Here is a 19,149-nt window from a genome sequence, read left to right as displayed (position 1 = left end):
TTATCCTTAATAAAGGATCTGACCTGAGACCTTTCCACTTTGACCTTCGCCAAGAGGAATGTCTGATCTCTCTGTTTGACTTTGTAGATGTCATTTGCCTTCTACAACGGCTTGTCTGCTTTAGGAGATCTTCAGAGAGCTGTGGTAATTGTCCAAGATATGAAGGAACTCTTAACATCTGGGCTTAAGAGGAGCAAACTAGAAAAAAAAACGTTGTGAACATTGATGCTGATAACTGGTTGAGATATTTTAAGTAAAAAGCAACCAACATTAACTTAATCATTCTCAGTTAATCTTAGCTTTGTTGACATTTTCTTAACAAAGCCTGTGGAGATAAGGGAGATCATTCATGGAAGCAAACACCAACAGCTCTTGTAAACACTACTTGTTGGGTTTCTGCACAAAAGAAAAGACAGAAGCTATTTACATGAGGGTGTTTTTTCTTTTTCTTGCACAACTTTTCACTCCTTAAGATTGTATCTTTATGCATCTGATTACCTCAAGTGCATTTTGAGACTCAGCTAAACTAGATCTTCCTGAGGGTTTTATCTACTCTCAGATGTACATCACTTTGGATAAAAGCATCTGCTAAATCAATTTGTAGAACTGTAGGTTTAAAATGCTGCTGAAGTTGAATCTGGTGACTCGTGTATTTCATGAGCTAATACATAGAATTAACAAGTTCGCCACAGCATTATTTTAAGGTTAGCCTTTATTTAGTCTAAGCTAATTTGCAGCCCATACAAGGAAGAGCCTTTAAAGTACACAAACTTCCACCACAACCCCACCGATCCTGTCCTGAGGGTTGGACATTGCTCAAGACCACAGGATGGTGACTACAGATAGAGAAAGGCTGCTGGCTGGCATCAGAGCCAATATTTTATTTATTTAATCAGAAACTGCTTAAAAACACAATAATAATCAGAAAAATACGGAAAATCAAATCTAATAAACAGCCAATCAGTCAGTCAGAAAATGGTCACCTTGCCGAAAATGCCGATTGTTAACTGCTAAAGTGAAAAATAGAAATATCACAGCATACAGGGTGTGTTTTTATCATTTATACTGGACTATAAACTGCTGCATCTGACACAGCAACGTGTCAAAATAGACATGATGCTGCTGCAGACAACACAGGTTAAAAAAGTAAACTATTCACCTATAGCTAAGCTAATTTCTCACCTCACGCTGACACATTGCTTTGGTCAATTTCACAATTACCTTTAATTAAATATGACAAACTGATAACGCAGTGTGCCTTGAAACGCGCACTTTTATGGAAATTTGTGTGTTCTTTCCCCACTTTCATTCCTTTGCGTGTGTGTGTGAATACATTTGCACACTGTATGTGAGACCATCTATCACTGTTATGATTCGCCAAGGATACAGCTGTCCTTCTTCACACTAATGATGCACATGTCAAAGGAAAGTGCAAACTAGTTGAATCTGAAACACCTGGTCACAATAAACTCCGAGGAGAGTTTCTGTAACACGCATCTAGTGATGGAAACAAGCTGCGTGATATGTCTAGATGCATATTTGCACTATATCTCCGTCCTGGATGCCGGATGTTCCTGCTGCCAGCTGAGAATCATCTCTGTGAGGGATTCACTGCAAGAATGCAAGCTGGAGTTCAAGGATGAATCAAAAGGTAACTTCAAATATTAGAAAATCTGTAGCAGCACGGCTCTGGAAATGAAAGTGTCTGCAGTGAAATTTTGCTCAGATATTTATAGTCTTCAGAGGATGAATCTTACTGACTCTGGTGATTCCCTGATATTTCATCTACCATCGCCATAAGGTTGATGTATGATTGCTGAAATGTTGTCATGACTGGTTTGTAGAGAACTGCCCTGACAACTACTGAATAGATCAGACGTGAAGGCTGCCTGAGTTTAGCTCACACTGAAGCACAGAAAGTGACACAAAACACATGAACTGACATACAGTCTGTTTCTTGGTAATCAAAACTGCTCTGATAATATTTAGCCTGAAAACTGCTGTCAAGTGTGCAAGGGTAGCATCGTGTTCGACTCGTTTATGCTAATTAAATTTTGTTAGCAAGAAACACTTAGTTGTTTTCATCCAAACAATTAAAAAATGCATTTTCGCAGTTTCCTCTTTAAAAAAAACTTTAATGCTACGTGTCCACTAGATCTGTTTTTCCCGCAGGTAAATGCGCCGCATCTGAAAATCCCCCGCTTGGTGGGCGGTCACTATGTGGTCACATGACGATGCTTTCAGCTTGAGTCTGACGGATGCGTCTGACTGGCATGGCAGCTCAACCGCAAACTTTCTCTTTTGTTTCGAAAGTGAAAAGTATTTCTGAAAGCATTAGTGCAGTAGCTGAATCTGTCCTTGTTTTAGTTCAATGACGTCTAGTTTAGACATTTGACGAAAACTTTGCGATGCGTCGGACCTCCGTACGCCACACTGAATTTGCATAAAGTAGAGGTCCAATCTACTTTATGCAAATGAGCTCCAGGGAGACGCTGCACCGGATCGCAGCTCAGATCGCAGCTTGAAACACACTGCAAACCGGACCAGCATGCAACATGGTGCATTTCACACAGACAGTGAATTGGATGCGGCAAACTGCTGGATCGAGTGGACACGTACATTAAGATTCAATTTCTTCCTTCGCTGCAGATTTTTTTTAACAAAGATCCAGGTCTTTGATCTCTTCTGCACATTTACAGTTTAAACTCCCAAACGATTCCATGCAGCCCAAAGGCCTGGTGCTCAGTTCAAGGCCTGTTTAGCATTTGTGAAAAAGAGACAGATCTCGAACAATATCTTGATTCATCTCACCACGCTGTGTGCAGCCTCCCTGTAGTTTCAATGAATCCCAGACAACATGGGGAGGTTTTTGGGTGAGGACGCTCTTGATTCATTGAATAAAAAGAGGAAAGAAACATGTCCAAAAGAACCCTGTGGCTGTGAGTGGGAAGGTATAAACATAAAACCGCAAATGTCTGAGTGAGCCAGCGAACAGTTGGTGAGGGGAGTCGGAGACCAAATCCTGCTGGTCATTGTTGTTGTCTGCTGCTGTGACTCACATGTGGGCTGAAGGATGTATGTCTGGAAAACTGGGTACATAGACTACCTTCAAATGCCTGATCTCTTGTACCTAATTCAAACAATTTACTTTTATACCTTATTAAGATCTTTCTCTCTCTGATTTTGTCCATCAGGCTGTTCCTACTACAAGAGTTTCTGAAAATGTCCTTAACCAAAATGGCTCAAAAAGTAGGGCAGCGTGTCGAAATGGAGAGTTTATATTTTCTGTGCAGCTTTGCCTTCCGGCAATAGTTCAATGTCGAGCCGAATCAAATAATCAGATTTAAACTATAAAACAAACACACATGCATACAGAGGCAGGAAAAGCAAAACATCAAACATTGCCATGTTTATTTTGGCTTATAGCTATAGCTGAGGCATGTCTTGATATAACACTAAATGTCCCAAAGGCTTCCATTGTAGCGATAAAGGAAAATTACGTGCCAGCCATAATAGGCTGTCACAGTTTTTTCTTCTTCTGGACAAACAGTACAGCTTGTCTGCACCATTGCTTCTTTGCACCTAATTCTGCTTCCTGCCACACCTTCATCAAGCTCCTGCTGAAGGGTTTATGTACCATCGACTCTGTACGCAACCATAAACCTCCTAGAAGAGAGTTACATGAATGAAAAACCAAAGCAAAAATAGGCCAAATTGGCAATGAAAGAGTTTCAACACTTGGAACATGGAAGGGTAATTGAGGAAGTCTAAAAACAGACACTAAGTCATCATTATGCATAATAAAGACATCTACACATACAGAAAAGATGTACAAGACATTTAAGGAGAGTATTTGGCATTTGGTCACAAATTAAAGGTCAAAGTACATCTACCAGGCTAACATTTCAAGATTTGAAATTCAAGAATCTCATAATCCTGGTATCGATACATTTACATACATCGATACATATATTATATACACATGCACTACCGTTCAAGCATTTGGGGTCATTTAGAAATGTCCTTATTTTTGAAAGAAAAGCATTTTTTCAATAAAGATAACATTAAATTAATCAGAAATACAATCTAGAGATTGTCAATGTGGTAAATGAATATTGCAGCAGGAAATGGCTGATTTTTAATGGAATATCTCCGTAGGGGTTGGTGTTGAAAGGCTCATTGATGATTAGAAAATCCTTGTGAAATTATGTCAGCACATGAAAAAAGTTTAAGTTTTCATGGAAAACATGAAATTGTCAAGTTAATTTAATAATGATCCTGACACAAAGTTTAACAGAAGCCTGCTTTACAAGTTGAACTGTAAGTAAAAGGGTAGTAAGAGTGAATTTCAGGGGCAGAGAGGCAGACTCCCTCTGCAGAGAGCAGGACATGACTTTGAAGTCGAACATGAACTAGAGAGGGACCTGAAGGAATCAGGTCAGAGTAGAAACTCCCACTGTGCTCCTGTGGCTGAGCTCCAGTGTAAACACAGCTCTGGTTTCTGATCCGGGGCCTGACAAAGCTGGACCTTCCCTCCACTTAACTGGCCTCGGGTCACGCTGAGACTCAACTCAATCTCCCACGGGCCACACTTCTAATCAGGGCTTCCTGCTACAAACTGAGCTAAATTGATGTGGGATTAGAACCAGTTCTGTTCTGGAGCTTGGAGCAAACAGGCCAACCTGTCAGACCTTGTTGCAGTCATAGTCCTGCTGCTTAACCGTCTGCAGGGATGATCAATGACATCCAGATGGGATCATGGATACCTGAGAGGTCTGAGAATAGCAATGTATGTCCTTTTAGCTCTGTTTATTGAGTAGACATGGATTGCAAACATGAAGAAAGTCCTGCAAAATGTGGACTGACTGCAAAGGATGAAGTAAATAATCAGGTTAGATATAATCAGTTCAATAGTTTACATCAGTCTATAATCATCAGGAGGTTGGAGTAGCAACCAGAGACAGAGAAGATGAAATGGTGAGATGTGAACTTAGTTATTTTTCTCTTTACAGGGTCAAAATGAGGACTCTACTGACTCTCCGGTAAAATAAATGATAGTTTTAGGTTTGATAAACAGGTCACATCTTGAACTTTTATCATGGAAACGTATGCTAATTTTCACTAAACCAAGTTTAGCTAAAACTAAAATGAATGCTACTGTTAAAAATCAAGTGATCATGAGTGTAAAAACCAAGTTTCAGGGCAATGTATGCAATATAGATATCGAGTCATTTCACTCAAAATCACAAACGCAAACCTTTACATTGGCAGTACAAGAAACATTAGGGGATCAGAAACAATGAAAATGATATGCACATCCCAGTGTCTGGTAGAATAGGTGCTAGACAATACAAAACAAAAAAAAAGTCAAACAGAATCCTTTAACGGAAGCTTTCTGCTGTGTGTATCCATCTATTTTGAACCCTATTCTCAAAATCCAGAGGATCAACAAAACGATTAAGATTCATTCTCTGTGCATCATGGATACCTAATTTATCCCGAAGTTGTTTAGAAATTACAGTCTGGACCAAAGTGACTGCAGACTGATCTTCTATAAAAAAGAAGAAAAAGGCAGTCGTGGCATGAGAGAGAGACAAACCAAGAGAGAGAGAAGGGAAATTGGACATGGTCATGTTATCGCAAAGTGAGCATTTCACTTTGTTAACATTCTTCCCATGACAAGAAATAATTGAGCCTAATCAATTAGACCACAGCTGGGGTGGAAATTAATGGTCTATGACTCCATTCCAGAAGAAAAAAATGCACAAAGCAAAACAGTGAGCTCAGCGATGAGATGTCACAGTTCAGACATTATGAAGAGTCTCATCCCACCTGTGAGATATGACAAGGCCAGGCCCTGCCCTCACCCTCAAATCTCCCCATGAACCCAATTAAAACAAATGACTCCAGAAATTCCATCACTGCGCAGACACCTGTTGAACCAAACAGCGCAGTAGAACGTGCAGAGTAATTTTATGGGAAAGGGGCATGCATGGCCTTTTTGTAAACACAGCTGAAACAATCCTTCCATCTGAGCTCACTGAGGAGACTCACCTCTGCTGAGGAGAGACAGACGACCAGAGATGCACGTGTAGGACGGGGAGAAGGAGGGGGACGGATGGGGAGAGAGCTGAAATGTGAACACAAGCCGAGAGAGGAAGAGGGAGGACATGCCGAGTGTCCCGTTCAGGGGTAGACAGGGAGAGAGCGAGGGGACAGAAGACAGATGAAAACCAGGGGCAGAACGAGGCTATAAAAGGAAACGAGGGACAGAGCTGCACTGGAAGACTGAAGCCTGGGAGGACGAATTCTTTCAGCTCAGCCTGATGGGACCCCTGTGTCCCTCCATTAATCACTGGGAGATGGAGCAAGGGCAAAGGACAAGTATACAGTATATGGGGATTTTCCACAATGTCCACAATGAATTTACTTCCGAACTTCACTCCAAGTAAAATAAAGTCTTCATGTGCTGATGCCTTTCTCACTCATTTATGGAGATAACTACCAACAACGGAGGTATAGCGGTACACATAAACACATAATACACAGTTTTGAGGTCATGGTTTCGTACATTTTGGGCATTTCATTAAATACTGGTTTATTGAACAGACTACGATTGCATCTTTTCCAGAAAGTCAATATTGCTGCAAATGGCTGCAATATAATATCTACTATTTGAAAAATAAATGTTCTCTTTGATAAACAAAAAGCAGCACAACAAAAATTCGTTAAGGTGCAGCATTTATAAAACTACAACTATCTTGTATTCACATTAGCAGCACATTTAGCTTCACAGTAGGAACACACATAGACTCCTAAATATTAAAAAAAGCACAATATCCATTAAAGTGCAGCATTTAGGAAGTTAGCTACTGGAACTGTGCCACTGCAGCAGGCTCACTGGATAAGTTTTGGACAACTGTCGCTTATGTTTGTTCAAAAAGGGATGACACGAGTTGTTGGCTGAAATGAAGCCAAGATGGAACTTAGTAAAGTGTTTTCATTACTGTCAGCAAGTGTTTAATAAAGTACGGTTGCATATCCGCTGCTGTAAAACCACCTGGCGTTTGTTATCGCTTCGACCTGGTCTGAACTGTTAGCAAGAGGATGCTAAAATAGCATCGACTTTAGAAACTGAATAACAATTTTTCTTAAACTCAAACGGGATGAAGTTGCTTGTCACCGTAACAATAGTATAACTGTACAGCAATATCTTTAATAGTAGACAGTGTTTTCTCATATAATAAAACCCTAGAATATACAGTACAAATGTATAGCTTCAGGATGAAAGTGCATTGGTAGATATGTGAAGCTATTTCGTCTGGTATAGAACTAAACCATGAATAAGTTTTACTTCCATAAAAGACAGTGGGTTTGAGTGTGTGAGCTGTCACACATGACTGGGAATGAAAATGACGCATGAACAGTGATTATCTATGGAGTCAAACCACTGCTATCTTTACATTCATGTCGCTTTGTATATTGAACAATTTTATCATTAAAACATCTAAATAATAGAACAATAATATAATTAAAAAGTTGTTGTGCCAATTAGAGCACTGATGAAGAAAAACAACAGCCTGCAAGAGTTACTTTATTTAAAGACTTAAAAGGAGATGCCTTTTGAATGTGATTTATTGTATTTCATCTGATGTTTTCTCAGAACTGGTGCTCTTTGGTCTTTGGAACATCTGGAAGTTCAAAGTACTCCAATTAAATGCAGTACAGTAATGAAACATGTATCCATGTTCAGAAATAGGATCATGTCATGGAGACTCCACAGCACAAAACCAAACACAAATGCAGTAAATCTGTGGATTATAGAAACTTTCTAAACAGACTGGGTATATTTAAGGTTTATCTGGAGCCACATTTAGGCAATTTCAAAACTATTTTCAAAAACAAAACTTCATGAATTTAAAATTTGGCAGACTAATTTTATTTCATATAACATCAAAAACATGAAATAATTAGAGCCCGACTGATAATTTGGCCTGTCATGGATACAATATCTGATCTGTGCTGATATGAAAACTTTTTCAAAGAACATAATGGAGATAAACATACTTAGAGTGACATAGAAATGCTGCCATTGCATATTTTGTCCAGCAGAGCAGCTCCAACTTGTACAATACTCTCAGCACTAGATGCAGCACATGCAGCTGAGCACATGGCGGTGCGGAGCAAAGCGGTGTCTTCATAGTAAGCTGTAAATTTGTTTGTGATGTATATATTTATATACTGAATTGGTTGAATTTTTACTCCCAAAAATTGCATTGACATCAGCTACAAAAATCCAGTATGAGTTGGGCGACAGAAACATGAAGAACTGCTGAATAAGAAGACCGCCACTGTACTCTAAGTATCACATGCTGCTCCATGTAAAATATTAAACAGGACTGAGTTCACATTGTGAATATCCATCTCAGTAAACTAAAGTTCAGTCAAACTAAGTGGGGATCTGTAAGGTTGTAAAGAAACTCTGACACATTTAACTCCACCCCGTTTCCTTTTCCTGTTTAGAGAGCTCCTCTGGATAATCTATTTTCTCTTCACACAATTTGGCACTCAGGATGTTTCCCATAAAATCGAACTTCACCGAGCCCACAGATAAACACAGCCCGCACCCCCTGCATGTGCACACAAAAAAAATTAAGCTCATACGTCCAGGCAGTGAGGAAGAGAAAATCGTCTGCACAAGAAACTCCAAACACATCTAATACAGATTTTCTGTTCTTTTAATCCTTTTAGGGTTCAGAACTGTATATTCATGCCTGTCTAAAATGGCATTTGTGCACCAGTTTGGCAAACAGCCAAACGCACCAGGTCTTTCCTCACACTTACAATGCAGAGCTGTTGAGGCCAATAAAACAATCACCACCACAGAGTCACGTTTTACAAAAAAAAACTTAAGGAAACAATACTTGAGCAAACAATAGACACACGTACTGTAAACCCATTCACATGTGAGCACACACGCACATGCCCATCCATCGACACAAACGCAACGCGGCACAAATGCAGAAATCTCCTGAGGTCTGAAGCCAACACTTTGGTGGAAAACTGCATTGGCAAATCTCCCTCACCCCACAACACACACGCACTGATGCCCGCACACACACTCACACACACACACACTCACACCGGTGTCAGGGAAGCCCCACACATGGACTTCTCATCTGAGGCTGTGGCTTCCTGCATACCAGCACAATGTGCTCTTCCCCTGATTGTTACAGCCAGGCTCTCTCTATGTCACAGCCACTATTTTGGCAGTGGATGTGCTGGCCATTTTTCTACCCTTATCACAGACAGACATCTTCCCTCCTCGCCCCGGACACGCACCTTCCTCGCCCATAAAACAATTCGAAAGGTCAGTCACGTGGCCGCTTTGCATTCGGCGTCCCCATCACGCGGTACTCATTCATATTCAGACTCCCACTTCCCAAGTGATGCGATGCAAGTAACTGTATTTCCATCTTTTGCATATTTTTCCTGATCTATTATGGATATTTAGTTTGATCATGTGGTTGCAGTGGGATGCCATGCCAAACCGGCACATGCAGAAACAACATTTATCACAATCATCCACTTAGCCAAAAAGAGGGTAATTGCCACAGCAGATGTTGCTGCAGGGCTCTCAGGTACTGTAGCAATCTGTGGCCAAAAATGTCTCCTCCATGGTCGCTGACCAAATTCCCACAAGTTACACATCCTCTGCCAGCATCATCCCCTAATTCCATCATGCTCGCACACATCTTGAAATATATTCTCAAATACACGAGAATCAAAGCCTCTCAAAGGGCTCTATATGAAACATCCTGTTAACATTACTGCCTCAAGAGCCTTCCTTCCTCCGCCAACAGACACTGATAAACGGTGTTTGTGTGCATGGTTTCTGTGTGTGTGTGTGTGTGTGTGTGTGTGTGTGTGTGTGTGTGTGTGAAGCGGGGGTGATGGTGGTGGTGGTTACATGAATCCACATAATCATGTATTTTTGCTCTCATGATTCTGTGGGTTCAATTTTCCCACCACAGTGTAGATGGAATCTTCATGCAGAATCCACAGCCGAAACATGAGTATTGTACTACTAAATAGTACCCCAAGGCCTTGTAATGCTACCCCAAAGCAAGTAAAAGGTGTATTTTATGGTTTAATGTGGTTTAAACAACCACGTCTGTATAAAATGACATCTAACCATGTCTAGAGAGGGAAGAAATGTAGGATAGTGCCAATAACTGAACATACAGTACACACAATCACGTTTTAAAGAACAATTTGAGTCATCTGGCTTCGAAATTGTGATGCTTGTTTGAACATTTGAATTCTGGGAATCTGTGGTGAGCATTCGTCACTGTTTTGGAAGATTTCACAAAAACAAAACAAGAAATCATAAAACAACAAGCATATTGCTCAATATGAACTACCGTTTTGAAGCTTCAAGTTTGGAATTTGCCACAGCCACTATGGTCTTTAGAAACTGGATGAAATGAGCAAAGTGTTGAAGACACAAAACAACAATACGGTAGCAACCTGTCAATCATAAGGCATTCTCATTTTTAAACATACCCTGCTTTGTCTATTTTAATCTAAATCGGACCATAACTTACAAAATGAACACCAAGTTGGATTGAGGAAGCCTTTTAAATAGCAACTGAGACCATAAACTCATTAAAAAAAATGTTTACTGATGTCACAAATCAAGAGAAAAGAGCCCTTTTTCTCATTGAATTCTGTACAATATGACTTCCTTTTGCAACCAGAGGAGTCGCCTCCTTCTGGCTGATAGAGAGAATGCAGATTTACGATGCTTCTGCAATGGCTAAGTCTAAGGCACACCTGTGAGGTGGGATGGATTATCTCAGCAAAGGAGAAGTGCTTACTATCACAGATTTAGACAGATTTGTGAACAATATTTGAGAGAAATGGTGATATTGTGTATGTGGAAAAAGTTTTAGACCTTTGAGTTCATCTCATAAAAAATGGGAGCAAAAACAAAAGTGTAGCGTTTATATTTGGTTGAGTGTAGTTAACACCATGGGGGGATATTTTGGTTTTAAGCCAAATTAGTTACTTGGTAGACGGGTTTTGTCTGATGTACACCAAAAAAGTGGCGATCAACAGCACGAATACTGCTAATCTAAAACTAACACAAGCTTTATATGAACAGAAAAAGACACTGAAATCATTAATCACAATTATTTGTATGATAATTACCTGTCAACTACAATTTCAACTCTACAAAGATGTGGAGGGACAGGAGACAGAATGGAAAGTGGAAAAAGCAGTGCACACTTTCAGAGAATTATCTTCTGACTGTGATGCTGCATGTGGTTGGAAATAACAAAGTTAACAGAACAAAACTGTGTAGAGACAAAAAGGATGGTAAAAGAGATGATGGTGTGGATGGTGGAGTTCAAGATGCTGTTCAATGATCCTGCGAGTGCTTTGGCTGAAGCACACCGAGGCCTTTAAAGCACCGAACAGCTTCCTCTCCCCAACAGCATTTCACTGTTAGAATTGCGTCCAGTAATTTCTGTAACTCCTAGAAAACGGCAATCCAACATTCACACCCACCACATGTTGTGATTTTCTCCCTGTGTTGAGGTAAACAGGAGCCAAGGTTTAACTTCTCTCTGTCGCTTTCTTTTTTTACAGCCACTTTCTTCCATTTGAACAGAGAGACTAGACACTCTTATCAGCATATCTAAATGATATCACGCTCAGCTCTCTCTGTGATGGCGAGTTCACTTTCAAGTGTGGCCATTTGGAATGACTATAACGTTTGCCTTGTTGTACGTATCTAACATAAACTAGCCTTACTGCTACTCAGCTGCTTCAGTGAGTCATGATGCACCTCATGGAAACCCAATCGTTTGCGAGGAAAGATCGTGAAATTTCTTAGAATCGCGAATCAAATCTCACATGAAAAAGATATCCTGAGAATTACAGTGTAAATAGGAAGGGGAATTCCAAATGTGAAACGTCACATGGAGACGGATGGTGGGAAACAGCTGTACAATGGTTCGGTTCAAAGACGCGAAATGGTCCCGAGGGTTAGATTTGGATTTGATATTAAACAGAAACATGTTTTCCAAGACGCAGTTGAGATTGAGAAATTCTGTGTCAGATGGGAAACATCAGAGTGACATGCACTTGGTCACTGTTTCTTCAAACCCTCGTTACATGTAAAACATCCTCAACCACCTCATTACCTACAGCTCACAGCTACTGAAACTGACTCATTATTATGCTTTCAACAGCTTCTGTAATGTGGACAGATGGAAATATCATTGAAAAAGTCAAATGTGGTGTTTATCTGCTACACCCAAAGACTGAAGTTATTTTGTTTTTCCCTTAACTTATCAGTGAGCTGTCCCTCCATGTGTCAGTTTATTTGTCTACGAAGAGCACACGGATTGTGCCAGACTAAAATTAGCTCGCTGTCTCCCGGTACTGAGAAAAACTACACAATACACAGAGGAGCTGAACTATGTCACACGCTTTTAATCAAGCCCTAACCAAATCTGATAAAAAGCAAGAGACAACAGCTCCTTTTCATCACACTCAAGCAAATAAGTTTTCATCCGAGAGCCTTGAGTATGATATTAAATACCCCAGACAGCATCTGACATCAACAAGCTAAAACAAACAAAAGCAAAAATGCAGAAACGTGGCATAAACACCAAATCAGCATCACAAAGGTGGGCTTGATGAAAGGAAAATAGAGTATGTTCTGCACAGTCTGGAGAGAGAGAGGATTAAAAGTAATGAATCATTACAGACCATTTTTACTGGCTATTACTTTGGCCCAGTCAAACACTATTACAGAGGATGAAACATCTGTATTCTCTCAGGTACTTTAATGGCAACTTGTAAGAGTAACATAAAAACTAAGTGAGGGCTGCCACCTAAGCTCTGACGGTTTGAATCATTAGCAGAAGCCACAGAGTCTAATCTCATTTTTCTAATCGAATCCCTGAACTTTCTTTGGTTGCACGTTCAGAGTAACGCTGTGAGCTTTAGAACTAAAACTTGTCTCAAAACTGCCAAACTATAAAATGAATATACTGAAGTGTGATGGATGCGGAGGTCAGAGTGACCCATTTCTGGTGCCGAATGCAGAATGCAATAAAACGAAGCATCTGAGAGTCTCACAGCCCATTCATGGTTTCTCTCTGTGTGTCTGCAGAACGTTGGACTTCTATGCAAGCGGTAATTGGGACAACAAGAAGATTTCCTTTGTTTACTTTATTTTTGCTGAACAACAGGAAAAAGTAATAAAAAAACAGCGCACGCAACTACTTAACAAAACAGGGACGAGAACGAGGAGAACAGTGTAAATAACATGACGTACGTACAGACCACAAAAATTAGCACACAGTTTATTACTTTAAAGCGTGTGCAGTTGAAATTTTATGCTGTATGCAGGCGTCTTCAGAGTCTGTGCTGCAACTTGTAAACATGTACTGATGATAAGATTTACTTCACACGCACCCCCAAAACCATGTGAACCATGTGAAATGACTTCTTTTAGTGTACGGTGGTTGCTCTGGAGGCAACTGTAAACATCTCTATACAAGAAATGCTAAGAAACTCCAGACAGCCAATCCTGTCATATCAATGCTGTAAGTTTTATCTCTAAAACGAGCTACAGTCAACCAACATTAAGACAAAGATGCACTTTCATGAAAACAACACAACTTTTTGGAACTTGATTTGTCAGCTGAAACTGATCAACCCTTGTGTTAGCTTTAGCTGAGCTTTAAAAGGCCTCTCGTTGGGAATGAAGATTGTGGATTTAACCTTTAAAGTCCTTCTCCTGTCATCGATTAACCCCAAAAAGCTCAACACAATGTACTGAAGTCACATATTTAGAAGTTTCTTCAATGAATATTATTCCAGACTGCTCAAAACGACATAGATGTAACTCTACACTGTTGACTCCTCTAGAATTTGCAGACCTTTGATGTCCCTGTCTTTCTCCAATCACCCTCGGTTGCAGTTCAAGCACACCAGCTCACCTACGTAAAACTACTCAACGCTGCACAACGGCAAGCTGAAACACTGGGGTTATTCAGCATTCACTGATCCAGACTATAAGCCCCATCGCTGCCAAAATCTAATCAGGTGGTTCTTGTGTCATTTCTGATTTTCCCTGAAAATTTCACTGAAATCTGTTTTTACGTTTTTGAGTAATGTTGTGCACAGACGGATTCACGTACGCCATTCGTCACATACAGTAACTCTGCCGCGTTCCTTAGTGGAGTAATAACGCTCTTAACCAACATAATGTAACACAAGTGTTGCATTGAGACAAACTTAGAATAAATTTTTAACTCATCTTGAACTCAAAATGATGAGTAATGCATTTTAACAAAATTTTCTGAAAAATGCTGCACAAATATCAACTTTTTAGTCCCTAAGGACACTGCTGGTTTCCATTCATTTATGCATAACATGAATATTATTTACAAGTTTCTTAAATTATGTTACAGATGGGAAATCCCGCACAGATAACATCTAGTCTGTATCATTTTCGTCATTATCACAGCAAGATGATGCAAATGTAGGATGTCCTGTGTCTTGTGATAATGTTGCTAAATATTCTCTTCATCTGACACAATGTCTGAGAAAAAATATGGGAGAAAACACCAGTAAAGAGCTGGTTAAGAGTTACTGTGTAGCATGTAGGCACACCATGACAAATTTAAAACCACAAACTCAACAACCAGTCATCCTGCCTGCAGAGGTCATGACCCCGCTCCTCTATCCAGGGTCATGGGGTCAAGTAAAGCACAACATGATATCTTATTTCTGTTTATTTAGTTTGCAAAAGCAAAGCACTGCAAAATTCCCGGCTTCAGCTTCAACTAGCAAAACTGCAAACAACAGGCATTTCACCAGTAACTGATTTGCTGCTGTTTACCAGCATGCAAAGCCAAGAACCCTCCTCCTGAAGAAACTCTCCAACCCGGACACTCCCACTGAAAGAGGTGTGCATGTGTCTGCCGAGCCGCTTCCAGACTCGCAGACACGAGTTTTTGTTTTTGTGCATTAACTGTCAGCAGGCTGCTGTTTTCACGTGAAAGTTCACAAGCAAAAAAAAAAAAAGACGTTGGAAATCAATAAAGAAGAAAACTTACTGCTTGCACTCTAGACACGAGGATGGCAGCAAAGAGGCACAGAAGCAGCAGCCTGTTGAACGAAAGTTGCCGTGTTAAAATGTTTGTAGGTTCATCATTTGGTGATCATGTGCTGTGAAAACGTGCACATATTGTGTTTACCTCAGACTCTTCGGTCCTCTGCTGTGTTGTCCTTGCATGGTACCAATCATGCGGACGGCAAAGTTGAGTCCCACACCGCTGATTCACTTGTAGAGACACTTCTACAGCATGACTGCCCGACCTGCAGCAATCCAAGCCCCCTTTTATTGACGATTACTGGCCCATATATTTGCGCGTAAAGTTATTGCGCGTAAAGATGCCACTTGTTGCAACTAGTTTTACTGAGGCAGACAACTTCAGAAGCATCTCCATGTAGAAGCTGAGTTGCAAAGATACTTTAAATGCTTACATTTTTCACGAGAATGTCATTAATTTGCCACCAATTTAATAAAATATCAAACTTACCGTCACCGAAATCTTGTGCGCAATGGAAAGATGAAAGAAACGGGTCTCGGGAGGTGCAAAGACGCGCTGGTTCCCGACCTGAAAAGTTTCACAACACACACCTGTGACACAGAAAAACCTTAAAAAGACTCCCGAAATATTGTCTCAAAAACACAAAAGTGCACCGAGTAGTCCCTCTCCTTACCGAGAAAAGTCAAAGTGTTTGAAAAAGCAAGGTTGAGCCCGTTTGCATGGGCGAGGGTGGTCGTTTTTTGGGAGGGGGGTGTGGTGCGGCAGAAACAAGACCGAGTTGCATTGATCAGAACCTCACATCGTCTCGGACAAAGATACAGACAAACGTACTGGCCGTGCTCTGCCGATAAAGCTTCGAATTACCTGGAAGAACGCGGAGCAGAAGCTCGACAGGTGGCTGTTTTTTGGACACTCCGCACAGCACGCAGGTTCCAGCGCGCACCGCGGCGATGCTGTTACCGTCCGGCACACTGTTGCTGCTGCTAGCGGCTCTCTACTCCACTGTAGACCTAACAGGGGCTGAGGTAAGTGGATGAAGACTCTTCAACACTTTTTGTTGATTTTACAGGTATATTTTTGGATGCTTTATTCAGCTATGGATAGCTTTCTACTGAGGATTAGTCTTTTTCGTGTGTCTAAAGTCATGCATCTTTACGCAGCCAGCTCTGTCATATCTTGGATGTTTTCTGTCCGTTTAATGTTCTTATGCAGTAAACGTTAGTTTTACCATCGCTGAGATGCACTTTCTTTGTGACAGATGATTGTAGTGTTTTGACTTTGTTTGGATTTTATATGGAATGTAACACCTTTTGATCGAGCTGCTCTGAACACTTTGACTTAGTTGTTCTCCCAGTCCAGCCTCCTCCACTTCTGCTGGAAGGGAGCAGAGAGAGGGAGGAGGAGGGAGGAGGAGGGAGAGGGTGGAGGGAGAGGGTGGGGCACATGTGCCTACAGTAGCTGAAGAGGGTGTGTATGTGTGTCCCTGTGTGTGTGTGTGTCTGTTAGAGAAAAAGGTATGAAGAGGTAATGAGGAGCAGAGTTTTGCATGCAGTTAATCATTGGTATGTTCAGATAACCCAATAAAGACAGTTAAACGCTCTTGTGGCACAGTTCCACAGTCTAGACAACCGGAGAAAATACTGACTGTCTCTGTCAGCCTGTGTTGCTGTTAGTGAGTTAGGAATTCATGATGCAAGGTTGCACATTACAAGGGAATTTACAGTACATGAGACATAAATCATCAGGAAGAGCTGTGATCCCATGAGTATAACAAAAGTATAGAACTGTGCTCTCAGTTGTTTTGCATAAAATATGTATAAATATATATATATATCTTTAAACTGTCTACTTACAGCTTCAAGAGAAGTGTAAATAAATCAGTGCGAATCAAAGTCTTTAATTTTTTGTGGTAGAAACGTCAATAAAAGTGAGTCCTGTTTCACCAATAAGCTTGATGTGGCATTTTGTCACTCACAAACAGGGATGCACACAAACTGACTGATACAAGACGGATAATTTTACCAAATATAATCTGTGTGGAACTCACTTCAGCAATTTTACCATAGATGGCATCCCACCACGACTACAGTAAATACATGTTAACAAAACACAGCACTTTAAAATTACATTGACAGATAAACTTAGAATTCATATTTCATTTGTACTGGCACCAGTCCCAGCTCTACACAATGAAGTGGTGCATTTATGTGCTAAATGTTTGGATCTCACTGCTGCATGACCAATGACTCCACTGGGGCCACATTAACACTGATCGACTGATCCCTGCTCACAATGGTGGGTGTTGCTTTTCTGATTTTATTGCAGACAAGGCTTTTGACACTGAAGTTCAAGTCACAAATTTAATTAAGAATTTTTATTAATCCAAATGTTTGACAAACTGGAGCCTCACAAGCCTTACTTGGTGGTAGGAAAGCAATGGTAATATTAATTTAAAGGTAAGGTATCATCAAATGAGTGGAATGGCAGAGGAGGTTAAGAAATTGCTTGTGATTCAAGTCTCGATTTAGAATTTCTTCTTTGTGTATTCATGCATGTTGAGGCCCAATAAAAGGCAATTTTCTTCTGATTGGCTGGACAGATCTGGTGTTTTAGTTTTAAGAATGGGTGGCTTGTGGGAGGAAACAGTCCTGGACTTTATCAAATGTAAAATTGAGGAGGAACAGGCTGTTATGTTGCACAATGGAGCAATGTGTAATATTTCAGAGCAAATGACCACCTCACATGGGAGCCTGACCTTGTCATGTTATCATCTGGGTATGTATTCAGTTGTGATGAACTGTAGCTGTGAGCTGACAATGAAAATAGTGTCATAGAAGCGATTTAGGATAGATGTCACGGTATCCACGTGTTAAAATGTGTCAGAAGAAGTTTTGTCTGCTTTGTTTTTAAGCTTTACTTTGTCAGTTCAGTAAAGGTGACTTTAAGTTTCTTACATTTGTGCATTGTCCAGGCAAAAAACGAAGCAGAGTGACCTTCATATTCTTTTCCCTAAATCACAAGACAGTCATTATTCACTTAATTATTCATGGTAATCTTCAGTCCTTTGTTCAGACTGAGCTTTTGGTTCAGAGAGCTGCGTAGGATAGAAGTTTATAATGTCAAGAGCCAAGATATCAAATTAAACAAAGCAGCAGAGGCAACTTTTATCCACTGAAAGCCCGGATTTAGAAGCACAAACATGAGACAGACACAGAACATCTGGACAGAGGAGAGGACGACTGAGGAGGTGTATATCTGGCTGAACATCTTGTCACTGGTCAGATGACACCAATGAAACTGGAGTAATTTAACATTCCACGTTTATTGTTGGGATTTTTCCCATCATCCACCCATGGGAGGTCCACAACAGGAAGTATGTGGTCTTTTCAGGGCTTTCATCCTTCCAAAGCTGCTCGGTGAACATAAAGGGGTTTACCTCATCTGCTATCCAGGACAATGAAGCAGATATGATCGCTCTAAATTAGGTCACAAGCACATTTTAAACCAACGCACTTCCACAAATTTGACTCAAGTGGTATAAATCATCTGAAATCGCCGTCTTGGCTGATGTCCCCCAAGGGATTCAGATTGTTTATCTCTTCTTTGTATCCGCATACACAGAGATGCGACGTTGATTGAGAATCGGAGCCCCCTGTTTAGGCTCCTTCACAATCAGTAAGAACTCCTGGCTAAACTTAGAACATAATGTGTAAACAATTCACGGTCAAATGCAAATGTATCCAAGCACTCGCTAACAGAATAACCCTGACCTAGAGCGGGTCAGGATGACTTTAGAAAGCTGTAATTAAAAGATAAGATTTAAGATCGCCTTGGCCTTTCCCTCTTTCCTGTAAAGATGAAGCGAAAAGCTAATATTTAGCTCCATTTAAACCTTTGTTCCCATTTTTTTTTTACCCCATCATGTGAGTCAGAGTGAATTTCTCAGCTGTTTATTTAATACCAAAAGAATAAAGCATCTCTCCCTTGGCGGTCATTTAATCTGGCCAGA

At 40.5% G+C, this 19,149-nt stretch overlaps 2 protein-coding genes across 2 annotated transcripts in view; one reads left to right on the top strand and one right to left on the bottom strand.

Moving 5' to 3' along the window:
* The window catches only part of LOC110952330 (collagen alpha-2(IV) chain), a 72,240-nt gene extending 56,430 nt beyond the window's left edge, over positions 1 to 15,810 (bottom strand). Inside the window, 3 exon segments of the mRNA XM_051959453.1 lie at positions 15,144 to 15,195; positions 15,285 to 15,405; positions 15,630 to 15,810. Of these exon segments, the coding sequence (XP_051815413.1) occupies positions 15,144 to 15,195; positions 15,285 to 15,334 (102 nt within the window). The 5' untranslated portion in view covers positions 15,335 to 15,405; positions 15,630 to 15,810.
* Positions 15,811 to 15,936: 126 nt separating this feature from the next.
* col4a1 (collagen, type IV, alpha 1) overlaps positions 15,937 to 19,149 on the top strand; it is a 43,743-nt gene continuing 40,530 nt past the window's right edge. The window contains exon 1 of the mRNA XM_051959452.1: positions 15,937 to 16,165. Within this exon, the coding sequence (XP_051815412.1) occupies positions 16,091 to 16,165 (75 nt within the window). The 5' untranslated portion in view covers positions 15,937 to 16,090. The remainder of the gene's footprint in view (positions 16,166 to 19,149) is intronic.

This window comes from Acanthochromis polyacanthus, chromosome 14 (genome assembly GCF_021347895.1).
Source record: "Acanthochromis polyacanthus isolate Apoly-LR-REF ecotype Palm Island chromosome 14, KAUST_Apoly_ChrSc, whole genome shotgun sequence".
Classification (NCBI taxonomy): Eukaryota; Metazoa; Chordata; class Actinopteri; family Pomacentridae; genus Acanthochromis; species Acanthochromis polyacanthus.
The sequence above is the reverse complement of the archived record's forward strand: the minus strand, read 5'-3'. Positions and strand labels throughout refer to the sequence as shown.